This window comes from Puma concolor, chromosome D4 (assembly GCF_028749965.1).
Source record: "Puma concolor isolate L17-30 chromosome D4, mPumCon1.1.hap2, whole genome shotgun sequence".
Classification (NCBI taxonomy): Eukaryota; Metazoa; Chordata; class Mammalia; order Carnivora; family Felidae; genus Puma; species Puma concolor.
Window position 1 is genome coordinate 61491039 of NC_141679.1, and position 12793 is coordinate 61503831.

General features: G+C 42.8%; 1 protein-coding gene across 1 annotated transcript in view; it reads right to left on the reverse strand.

Moving 5' to 3' along the window:
* Positions 1-12793, reverse strand: part of GABBR2 (gamma-aminobutyric acid type B receptor subunit 2) — a 349107-nt gene that overhangs the window by 141598 nt on the left and 194716 nt on the right. The window contains exon 6 of the mRNA XM_086683581.1: positions 12198-12398. Coding sequence (XP_086539707.1) covers positions 12198-12398 — 201 coding nt within the window. The remainder of the gene's footprint in view (positions 1-12197; positions 12399-12793) is intronic.

The window sequence follows — 12793 nt, forward strand, 5'->3', positions numbered from 1 at the left end:
TGTCTCCGATCAGGGACCCCGTGGGCGAGGAATTCTGCCTGACCAAACGGGAATGCTGGTGTCCCGGCAATGACTCCCCCTCCTTCTTTTTCGCTTCCATTGGATGATGTAGGTCTTATCCCTGTTTACAGTTCTCCTTGGAAATGCATCATGTCCAGCCATCACATTTGTTCACCACTCAAAACACAGGGCAGAAACTCCTCAAATCCGAGGGTTCTTCAAGAAGGCAGCACTGTCGCTGTCCAGCTTAGGGCCCTGAGCCCCTCCTCACTGCCCCTCACACCCTCCACCCTCACGCACTCCGTGGGGCTGGCTTCGGCATTTTACTCCTGCTGGGGGAGCATGCAGGGCTGTTACGAGGTGCACACTCTCCTAGACATCCTGGGTCCTCAGATCACATCAAGTCTGTTCGCACCTCAGGCTTTTGCAGTAGCTGTTTCCTCTGCTAGAAAGTCTCCCTAGCTCTTTGCATGATATTCTCTGCATTCAAATGTCAACGCTCCTCACTTCTCAGGGATGGCTTCCCTGACCCACCCTTCTTAAAGCTTCCTCACTCTAGGCATTCTCTAGCCACTGGTTTTTCTTCTTTACTGCACTTTTCACGTCCTGCAACGTTCCTACTCCTGTGTTTATTTGCATGTTATCTGTTGTTCCAGCTCTCCCTCCTCCTCCTCCTCCCGCCCCCACAACTAGAATTAAGCTCCATGGGGTCAGGATGTTATCTGTCTTGATCACTGAGGTATCCCTAGAACCCAAAGCAATACCTACAGAGATCTTTTCCAAGCCTCAATTTGTCCATCTGAGAAATGAAGAGGTTGGATCAGATGATCTAGAAGTTTCCTCTTGGCAACATAGGTAAAAGCCTGGCACAGTGGTAATGACAGAGGATTTGGAAGTAGGCAGGCCTACCCTCCAGCCCTGGCTCTGTGGTTTGCTAACTGTGACCTGTGGTGTGGTCCTATCTCCTCCAGGTCTCTGTGTCCTCTCTTGCTGGTTGGCCATGAGGGTTCAGTGACATGAAGCACACAAAGCCAACCCAGTGTCCAGGACATGGAAGGTGCCCCACAAATGCCACCCACTGTTACTAATAGTAAAGGAGTCTTGCCCAACCTGGCCTCCCAGTGTGCCTGGCGCAGCTGCTAACCCAGGATGCCCTAAAGAGCCAAGGATCTGCCCACATCTGTGCTGACAGGGGTCAACAGTTCTCCAGAATGTGCACATGCTACCTTACTTCCTTTTTTAAAATTTAAATACAAGTTAGTTAACATAGAGTGTAATAATGATTTCAGGAGTAGAATTTAATGATCCATCACTTACATATAACACCCAGTGCTCATTCCAACAAGTGCTCCCATTTAATACCCATCACCCATCTAGCCCATTCCCCTCCCCCACCTCCCTCCATCATCCCTCAGTTTATTCTCTGTATTTCAGCATCACTTATGGTTTGTCTCCCTCTGTTTTCATCTTATTTTTGCTTCCTTTCCCTTACGTTCATCTGTTTTGTTTCTTAAATTCCACATATGCGTGAAATCACATTATTTGTCTTTCTCTGACTGACTTATTTCACTTAGCATAATACACTCTAGTTCCATTCACTTTGTTGCAAATGGCAAGATTTCATGCTTTTTGATCGCTGAGTAGTATTCCATTGTATGTATATACCACATCTTCTTTATCCATTCGTCAGTCGATGGACATCTGGGCTTCTTTCCATAATTTGCCTTTTGTCGATAGTGCTGCTATAAACATTGGGGAGCGTGTGCCCCTTCGAATCAGCATTTTTGTATCCTTTGGATAAATACCTAGTAGTGCAATTGCTGGGTTATAGGGTAGTTCTGTTTTTAACTTTTTGAGCAACTTTCATACTATTTTCCAGAGTGGCTGCACCAGTCTGCATTCCCACCAGCAGGGCAAAAGTGTTCCCCTTTCTCCGCATCCTTGCCAACATCTATTGTTTCCTGAGTTGTTAATTCTAGCCATTCTGACACTACCTTACTTCCTTAACCAATTTCCAATTATTGGGCATTTACGCTATTTTGAATTTGTCCCAATTATAGGACTGAAGAAAGCATCCTTGTATCTAAATTTTCTGAACACATACTGGTAGTTATTGTTTCAGAATAAATCCCCAGAGGCATAATTGCTGAGGCAAAGTATATAACATACCTAAACATGATTCACCCATATTTGGGCCAAATTATTCTCTCCAAATACGAGAAATTAAAATCCCACTGTGTATGAAAGTACCCACTTCTCTGCATCCTTGACAATAATAGGTATTTCGATTTTAAAAATCATCATCAGTTTGTTAGGTTCAGAAAAAAAAGTATGTCTCCTTTTAATTTTAATTTGGGTTTCTCTGATTAATAATTAGAGCAAGCTCCTTTCAAATACTGATAGGCAATTTTTTATTTCTTAGGTGCACTTCTTTATGCCATATTGCTATGGTGACAGTCACAGCTTTTAATGTTTTGTTTTAATGCATCCTTGCTATTTTTCCACTTTTTACTATTTAGCTATATTTTCTTTGATTTTTCAATATGATTTGGGTCTGTTTCTGGTTCTTGACTTAGCTATCGGCTATGTTAAAAGTATTACAAATTACTTGAATTTGTACTTCTCTAAATGCTTTAAGCATCAAAGGAATGAGGCCCCTTGACTTCTGTCTTGGACTTTGCTCCTATGAGCTTTCTCCAATGCACACAAAAGCATCGAGGGCTGGTGGTGTCTGTATTTGAGTCCCCTTCATTCAATCTAATGATTATATTCAGATGATATTTCCAGACCTCTTCCCTACCCAGAACATGCCACTGTGTCATTCTTCCAGGTTTCTATGACCCTTTTAAAGTCAGGGGTCCAGATCTGAGGCAAACATTCTCAGTGTGGTCTCACCAGGGAATAAATGAGTATAGTTTTTTAACCTCTTTGACATACTTTATCGGGGTTATTTCTTTGTGGGGACTGGAGGAGGACCAAAATCACATCGTTTATTTAAACTTTGGGGCCCCTATGTATACTTATTACATGCGTACTTGTAAATCCACATCTTTTCTCTTGCATAGCACTGTTCTTCATCCAGGGGGTGAGGGGTAGGACGTGGGGGGAGAACACTGGAAATATGGCTGTTGACCTCATTTCTGTGGGAAGAGTCCTTGGAATGGAACAGTTGTAGCCAAGCCCGGAAAGGTGACCTCATTCTTACTGTCTTTGCAAGCACAGAGTTGAAGCCGTTGCCACCACATTATGTCCCAGGCCATTCATCACTTTCCAGGTGAAGCCAGCACCAAACTCCCTTGGGCAAAACAATGACAGCAGGAAGAAACATTCTCACAATTGTCTGAGAAAAAACTAGTAGTTGTTCTTCAAGCAGGCCTCCGATTATTCAGGGCAGAATTTCTCCCATTGTAGAGCTGACACTGAAGGCTGATTAATTACTCATTCTCTGAGGTCAGGTTTATCATGAGATGCTAAAAGTTTCTGAGAAAATAACTTTATATAGATAGTCCCAATTACTGACAGGTTGTGCTCCAGCATATTTTTGAAAGGCAGTTGTTGGAACTTGGAACATATTTCCCCACAGAAACCATGTTATAAATAGTGGTTAGGCTCCCAGGCTAGCCCACACAAGCTTGCTAACCCACAATGTGACTAAACCTTATGGGCCTGTCATTCCAACAGAACCAAGCAGAGTCCTGCTTTCTGGGAGAGGGGAGCCTCATGGACAGAAGACAGGAGAAGGTGAAGAAGCCACATCTCGAGCCACCACCCCCAGAGTGACAAAGCTGGCAGAGTTTCTCCCTAGCATCTGGGATTTGGGGATCACAAAGTCTCATTTGGAAGGTCCACTGGGGGGTATTTAGTCTCCTTGCTCCTGCATTCCAGTTTGTAGATCATCTGGGGACCTTGTTAAATGCAGATGCCAGGGCCCTACATTTTGATTCAGTATGTCTATGAGATAATTTAAGAATCTGTATTTCTAAAAACCTTGCAAGATCTCAAGAATACACAAATTGGTTACCACTGATTAAGCCCCTCCTACAATCTGATTACTGGATCTTCTCAATAGCAACTTCCAGATGTTTGCTGAGCTCCATCTTTTAGACTCTTCTGGCACTGAGAAGCTGTCTCTCCAGGAAAAGCCTTCCACTTAAGGCATGCTTGCCCTCTATGAAACTAATGCAGCATCTGCAGCATGCCCATAACCTGTATTCCACAAGCAACGTCTCTTTGCGAAGCTGTTCCCTCTTATGCACAACAGCCTCTCAAAGGGCTGAAGACAGTGGCATGCTATCCTGTCCCCAGGGTGCTGTCCTCTACCTTTTAGGCAAAATAGTCTCCGTTCGGATTTCCACCCTGACTGTGATGAAATGGCTTATATCAGACCAGAGCTCCCATGAAGAAACATTCAGAGAAGTAGAATAAAATATAAAAATAGCTGTTCAAAGGCATAACAAAGCAACCAGGACATCTAGGACTTGAGCGGCAAGATGCTGGAGAGAAGAGAATGCTTTGAGCAGTGTCTGGCTTTCTTGGCTATTTCCTTGCTGATTTGTAAGTAGGAAGGCTAGCTGCAGGGAAACCACGCTCTGGGTCAGAGTTTTCAGCAGTTCCACAGGGAGAGGAAGACAAAAAACGGTAGTTCCGGGTTATCAGGATTGCAAGGCTTGTAGGCCCAAGGTCTTGGAGGAAAGGAAGTACAGAAAAGTGAGCCCAGTTTTCAGACTAGCATTTGCACTTGAAATATTTCATGGTAACTAAGCTGCATAAAGCAAGAGGCTGAGAAACCAAGAAGTGGCTACTGAGGGGTTTAGAAATTAAGCAGAAGTATTTGGAGTCTCACAGGATCAGGAAGACAAAAGTTGAAGCCCAGGGCCAGTAAACACCCTAGGATTTCAGCTAAGAACACTAAAGAACAAATACCATGAATAAGGGCAAACCAAAATAGACAAGGCCTTATAAAAACCAAAACCAAGCCTGGAATCCACTCAATTATTGATTGATTGGATTAAGGTGATCTTCCCCTAGTCTAACAGCCTTCTTAAAGGGAAATAAATCTCTGAAGAAAGATAACACATTCTGTAGCTGCTATATTTTTTTCATCTCCAATTAAATTAATTAAATCTAAAAGATACACCAGGAAATAGGACCAAATAATGGAAAAAGAAAAGGAAGGAAGGAAGGAAGGAAGGAAGGAAGGAAGGAAGGAAGGGAGGGAGGGAGGGAGGGAGGAAGGAAGGAAGGATGAACAGATGGGAGGAAAGGAGGCAAAAAGAGAGGAAGGGAATAAAGAAGAAAAGAATAAAGGAAATAAGAAAAATAGACAATAGAAACAGACCCACAGGTGATCCAAATCTTGATGTTATTAGACATGACTTTAAAATAGTAACATTTATGTGTTCAGGAAAATAGATTAAAAGATACAGAACATTATCAGAGAACTGGAAGCTATGAAAGAAAAAAAGAATAAAACAAAAAGTCTAAAAATGAAAGATATGACAACTGAAATTAAGAACTCAATAGATGGCTGAAGCAGTACATTATCAGAGCAGAAAGTAGGTTAGTGAACTGGAAGAAAGGTTCGTAGTAGTAAACAGTAATAAATATTCAGACTGAAACACAGAGAGGGAAAAGGGGTCGAGAATAAGAAAGGAACATAAGAGATATAGGGAATATTTTGAAAATGTCTAGCATGTGTATAATTGTCTTCTTGGAATATGAGGAAAGAGAGAATATTTAAAGGGATATTATGCTAGAATCTCTCCAAACACACATCAATCCACAGATTCATGAAGTTGTATTAACTTTGTGAACTACAATCAAGATAAACCCAAAGCAAACCTCATTTCAGTACAGCATAGTAAAACTGAAGACCAAGGCACAAAATCTTAAAAGCAGCTAGGGAAAAAAGATGCATTACCTTCAAAAGAGCAACAACACAACAGATGAACACAGGGGAAGGGAAGGCAAAATAAGATAAAAATAGAGAGGGAGGCAACAGACTCAAATACAGAGAATAAACTGAGGGTTGCTGTAGGGGAGGTGGGGGGGGATGAGTTAAATGGGTGATGGGCATTAGGGAGGGCATTTTTTGGGATGAGCACTGGGTGTCATATATAAGATATGAATCACTGGGTTCTACTCTTGAAGCCAAGATTACACTGTATGCAACTAACTTGAATTTAACAAAAAAGAAGAACTTCATAATGGAAAAAAAAAGAGCAACAAAAAGTCAAGCAGCTGAGTTAATAGAAACAATGGAAGCCTGAAAACAAAGAAATCATCTTATAGTGGTGAGAGAAATCATGGACAATCTAGAATTCTACACCTCAAAATTAAAGGTGTGAGAAAGAAAATTTCAGACACCCAGAAACAGAGAGAATTTGTCTATGGCCAACCCACAGTAAAAGAAAGACCAAGAAGAGTTCTTCAGGTAGAAAGAAAATGATCATAAAAAGAACAGAACTGCAGGAAGGAATGAAAGGTAATAAAAAGTGCAAATATGTGAGTAGATTTAAACGAAAAATGACATCAGGGCCAAGAACATCCAGGAAAATCTTAAAGAAGAAGAACCAAGATGAAAGATTACACTACTGGGTATCAGGTCTTATTATAAAGTTTCAGTTATTAAGACAGTGGTATTGGTTAAAGGATATGCAAATGGACCAATAGTGAGAATGGAAAATCCAGGAACAGATCCACCATGCACACTACATATATGACAGAGTTGACACTCTAGCATGGCGGTGCTGGTGGTGAGGATGATGGACTTTTCAATAAATGGTCCTGAATCAACGGGTTATTAATATCAACAAAAAAATGAATCTTGATCTTACCTCAGACTATGCATAAAATCAATTTCATGTGGATTCTACATCTAAACGTGAAAGGGAAAACAAAATTTCTAAAAGATAAGATAGGAAAATGTTTTCATGAGTGTGGGTGGGCAAAGACACTTAAACAGAACACAAACATACTAATAATAGAGAAGACTAATAAACTAGACTACATTAAAATTAAAATAATAGAGAAGACTAATAAACTAGACTACATTAAAATTAAGACTACAATAAACTAGACTACTACCAATATACATCATTAAGAGAGAAAAGGTAAGTTCAGGAATGGGAGAAGATATAAATAGTACATATAACCACCCAAGGATTCATGTGCGGAATATAAAAACAACTTCTACAAATCAGTAAGAAACAGATGGAGAATCCAAGTAGAAAAATGGGCAAAAGACTTGAACAGGAAATTTGTAAAAGAGGGTATCAAAATGACCAGTAAAGATATGGAAAGATACTCGACTTCATTAGTCATCAGAGAAATGTAAATTAAAATGAGATACCTCTACACACCCACTAGATTGGCTAAAATTAAAAAGCCGACAATACCAAATGTTGGTGAGCATGTGAACCAACTGGAACTCTCAATCACTGCTGGTGGGTGTGTAAACTGGTACAACCACTTTAGAAATCTGTTTGGCACGGTCTACTAAAGCTGAACATATGCATACCCTGTGACTCAGAAATTCCACCCTACATATGCACCCAATAGTAATTTGCACATAGATTCAACAAAATACATCAAATACCTAGAAATAAATCAAACACAGTATGTGCAAGAATTCTGTACAGAAAATTACAAAGCATTTCTGAGAGAAATTAAAGACATCCCAGGTAAAAGTAAGAATATACAAAATTCATGGATTGGAAGACTATATTATTAAGTCAATTTTTCCTAAATCAATCTACAAATTCAGTAAAATCCCAATCACAAGCCAGAGCAGATTTGTGTGTAGGTGTGTGTAAACTGACTCACTACTCCTTTCTCTGGCCCTGAGGCTGCTGTGCTAAAGGAGGAAGAGAACCACAATTTTCTGAACACCTATTGTCTGTTTGGGACTCTGCAAGATACTTTTCTTTGCTTCACTTTATCTAATTCTTATATCTTATAAAAGAGATATTGTTATCCCAATGTTGTAGATGAGAAACAATTTCAGAAAGGTCAAATGACTGGCTCAATGTCACTGTATCACTAGTGATCACTATCACTATGTCATCTGATTCAGCTGTATATAAAAGAAAAAAAATTATCAGTGACTTGGGCATAGTTTTTTTTTTTTTCCTCATGTAAAAAAAATGTCCATGGGTAGGCAGTGCATGGTTGCTAGGGCAGCTCCACAGTGTAATCAGGGAGCCAGCTCCTATCTGTAGGCAACACCACCCGTGCTCGCTTTGGCAGCACATATACTAAAATTGTAGGCAACACCACCCTAGAATGAAGTTTCCTTCTCACAGTCACTTCTTGACCCAATGTGGCTTCTAGGTCTCTAGCCATCCCATCCATATCCAGCCAACACACAGGCGAAGGGAAGCACTCCCGTTAAAGGAGATTTTCAGAAGTCCCACGTAACACTTCTACTTATATTCCACTGGCCAGACTTAGAATCCTGGCCATATCTAGCTACAAGAGAAGCTGGGGAATGTCCCTTTTCAGCTAGGTGGCAACATTCCTACTTAAAAACCAGAGTTGTGTTACTGAGATGGACGGGGGTTGTGGATGTTGGTATGGACAACTAACCATCTTTCAGAGTCTCCCAGTTGGGAAGTGGTGGCACCAAAAATCAAATCTAGCCAGTGCCCTATTCCTTAAGACCCTCCATAGGTTACTACACCCTTCCCCCCACAGCCTGTGTTCCTCTGCTACACTACCTGTCCCCCATCGAAGTGAATTCCTAGGGAAGCAAAAGGGAAGAGGAGTTTCTTGGGGAAGGTGGGAGGCAGAGGCAGCAGCACTGTGAAGGGTCACCTCCCTAGGGAGCATGCCTACTTTTCCATGGCCCCTTCCCTTCCTCCTCTCTAGAACCTAGAATTTGCCTAAAAGTTCCACGTTCTTTGTCAGGGAGCTCACACGGCAGTGATAATGAGATGGGTGAAGCTTTTTCTGGGTCACCAGCTCCAGTTGAGCACCCACTTGATTTGTGTTTCCTCCAGTTCTGCCATGTTGCGTCGACAGTCATGGGTGGTTGCAGAAGGTTCTTGCCGGAAAACATTACAAAACTCTTCCAAAGAATGAGCCTGTGCATTTGATGGGGGATTGGGGCCACCTCTGAGGTCCCCAGGGATTCCAGGGCTCTGGGAACATTTCCATCTGGTGCTTTGGTGCAGCCCTGTGCCTCAGCAGGAGGACAGGAAACATGTCCAGAGAGGTTGAGCCATCACCAGAGAAACCTAACTAGAGTTTTAAATGCTCACACTGGAAACAAACCTAGTGGGACTTTGAAAAGTGAAAGCTGACAATGGAAATCATCGATGTCAAAGAGTCTTTAAGGGAGAGCAGAGTGGTAATGGGGAATCTCAGTGAGGAGAATAGGCCAGACAGTGGAGCCAAAGCAAGTGCCTAGAGACTGTCCTCACGAGGTTCTAGGAGACTGAGCTCTGGATGTGCTCAGGGAAGCACAAACGTCTGCACTTGTCCCATCATTGGAAATTCCAGTAGGAGAAGAGTGATGAATGTGCTCTGGAGGCCCATGACCTTGTTTTTCTTCCTTCCAGAACTCTCCTGGATGCCAGTGAAAGAGTTGGGGATGTCCTGACACTGGCAACAGGTGTATGGAAGAGGGAACCTCAAAGAACATGTTCCAAGAGGGGCCACTGTTCTGCCTGAGAAAGGCAACTTTCTCTACTAGGAGTCACTTGGGGATTCCAAGATTTAACATTACAACCTGTCACACAGCTCACTGTAAGAACCCAGTACCATATTTACACAGAGCCAGAGAACTTAGCTGTGGAAGGACCCCTGCAGCTATTGGGTTCAAATCTCTCATTCTCAGTTGAGGAAACTGAGACTGGGGTGGGGGTGGGGTGACTAGCTATGGAGGCCGATTCATTGGTGAGAATGCCAGGATTTGTGCTAGATCTCCTGACCACCAGACCCACACTCTCCTGTTATGCCACCTATGAGAGGTGCCCCACTGAGACAGAGAGGGCTGATTTGGGTGCATTCTGTTCGAAGCCCGTTGCAAGTCTAGGCAGAGAGCATGGCAGAAGGGAAGGAGCCCTGGGTAGGGAATGAGCAGTCCTGGCTTCAGGTCCCGGGGCTGTCCCTGACCTGCTGGGTGACTGTACCAATTTCCTGGGGCTGCCATAACAAATTTCCACCAACAGGGTGGCTTGAAACAACAGAAGTTGTTGTCAGCACAGAGCCTAACTCAGGGTTTGAACCCATGAACCATGAGATCATGACCTGAGCCAAAACCAAGAGTTGTACGCTTAACCGACTGAGCCACCCCAGCACCTCAGAAATGCTGTCTCTTGCTTCAAACCTTAGAGACAGGGACTGGGTGTCCTGGAATTTTGGAAGCTCCCCATGCCAGGAGCCTGGCTCTGTTTTAATGGCACTAATTTCCTTCTGGGAGGCCTGTCAGTGAGTAACCCATACTGAGGAGTAAAGTGAACAGCCCCAGGAATAACCACAAAGTATTCCATTCCCAGGCACAGAGTTATGGGGGTGAGGTCAGCCTCCTCACTAGCTCCAAATAAAAATATTAAAATGAAAAAAATTAAAGTCAGTGACCTGGAAGATGCTGTTTTACAGTCATAGCATTTCCCCCAAGACACCCCAAAAATGATCTTCCCAAAATGCATTACTGTGTACTGCTCACATTCCTGCATGGCTCACCCACCCTGCCACATCCATGCTGCTTAGAACGACATTCGAGGCCTTCTTGCGGCGTCTTATGACCCTTAAGCGCCCCGGCTTCACAGCCCTCGTGTGTAATCATTTCTGTCTTTGGTCTCCTAAGTCCTCAGTTCAGTTACTGTGCTGCCTGCTTGCATGGAATCCTTTGCTTAGTCTTTATATTTTCCTAATCTTATGTTATTTTGAGGTTGAGTCTAGAGTGTCCCCAGACTCAAGTCTCTGCTGATAAGCTACAAACTTTGACACCTTTAAAAATAACACTTGAAATAAAATGAGTTGTTTCTGTGCATTATTCAGCATCTCAAAAAACTTTCTATATGCTCATTGATTTTTGTATGAAAATATTTCTTCCAGCATTTTCTAGCTAGAGCGTTTTTCCAGCTTCCCTCAGGTGCCAGCATGATCTAAAGAGTTGTTTACAAAATGTGTCCTAATGATTTGCCATTTTTTTGAGAAATCAATAAATCATTCTTATAGAGTTGGCTCTGATTGAGATTAAATAATGGATAAAAAAATTTATATATAAACGATTTTATATACATGTGTATATATATAACTTTGCCATGAAGTTTAATTCCTTCAGTGGAGCTGTGGTTGGGTGGAAAAATTAACAGCCTGAGCTCAGAGAAGGCAGAAGAGAATTACACCCACTGTTGTTGTCAATTCTGGCTGGTGGTTAGAACTCAGAGACAGATGTTACTATAGTCATTCACCAGGCCCGCCATCACCTGATTCTTGATAACACCCTGATAGGTAATCACGGGGGAACTTCTGAAATACTCAGGAATGCCACATTACTGGCTCTCTCACAGCCCTCCAAGATAAACAGGGAGGGGTTAGCGATGCCTGTGGGAACATGTGGAGACCCTGTCCAAGGTCCTGCTCCCAGTTACGACAGCAATGAAGGGCCAGGCACCGTGTCGGCCACCGTACCATGTGCCATCAGAGGACAGTATTTTTACTGCTACTCTACAGATGAGGAAACAGTGGCTTGGAGAACCCAAGCTCAAGGTCACACAGCTAGTAAGTGGCAAAACTGGGGCTCAAGCCAGTCTGGCCGGTCTATGGCACATGTTTCCCAAAGTCTACTTGAGGGGGTCTGTCCTCCCCTCGAGGCTGACAGGAGCATCAGTGAGCCTGAGAAATGACATTGCAGGTCAGAGGTACATGGAGTGAAACTCTGGCAGAGTGTGAAAGGCAGACTGCCTGTAGTTGGTGCTATAAAAATCACAACTCTATCGCTTACATAAACACTGTGTTTTGTGCTTGCAAAGCACCCATACCTTATCTGATCCTCACAGTTCCTTAGAGGGGCATGCAGTGGATGGCTGGCTATCCCCATTTAACAGGCTCGGAGAGGCCAAGTGATTTGCTCAGAGTCCCACAGCAAAGGCTAGAATAAGAACTGGGTACTTTGTGCCAACATCATCAGACAAGATGATCAAAAGAGATGGGCCTGAGGACCGAAATGGGCAGACCGCAGCACTGACCTTTCCTGAGATGGTCTTGATCTGCTTGGAGCTCAGGGGCTCGAAGTCCACGCCGATGTAGCCCTCCATGGCGGCAAGCAGATTCTTCCGGAGACAACGGGATGAGTTGGCTTCTGTGTGCACCTGCTCCCACCAGGAAGGCTCATACCAGCCTGGGATGATCCATTGGTATTTGCTACCATACATGTTCTCCTCATATGCCTGCAACAGATGGGTTGACCATGAAGGTACCAAGAGTCAAACATTTGTTCAAGGCTTTGTGCCCTGTGAGACAGGTGGAGAGGGCTCAGGCCTCCTCTTACCAGAGAATTTATTAATTTTTCTCCTTGTTATCTCTCAAGAGATCCAAGGTAGTTTACTGGAAACATATATAATAAAATAATAAACACTGAATAAAAATTTAAATATGAGGGCCTGGCCGAAGCCAGATGAGGACACTATAAGAAAACTATATAGACTGATATCCCTGTTGAATACAGTTCCAAAAATTCTCAACAAAATATTAGTAAACTGAATTTGAGAACACATTAAAAAGATTATACACTATGACCAAGTGGCATTTATCCCTGGGATCCAAGGACGATGGTTCAGCATTC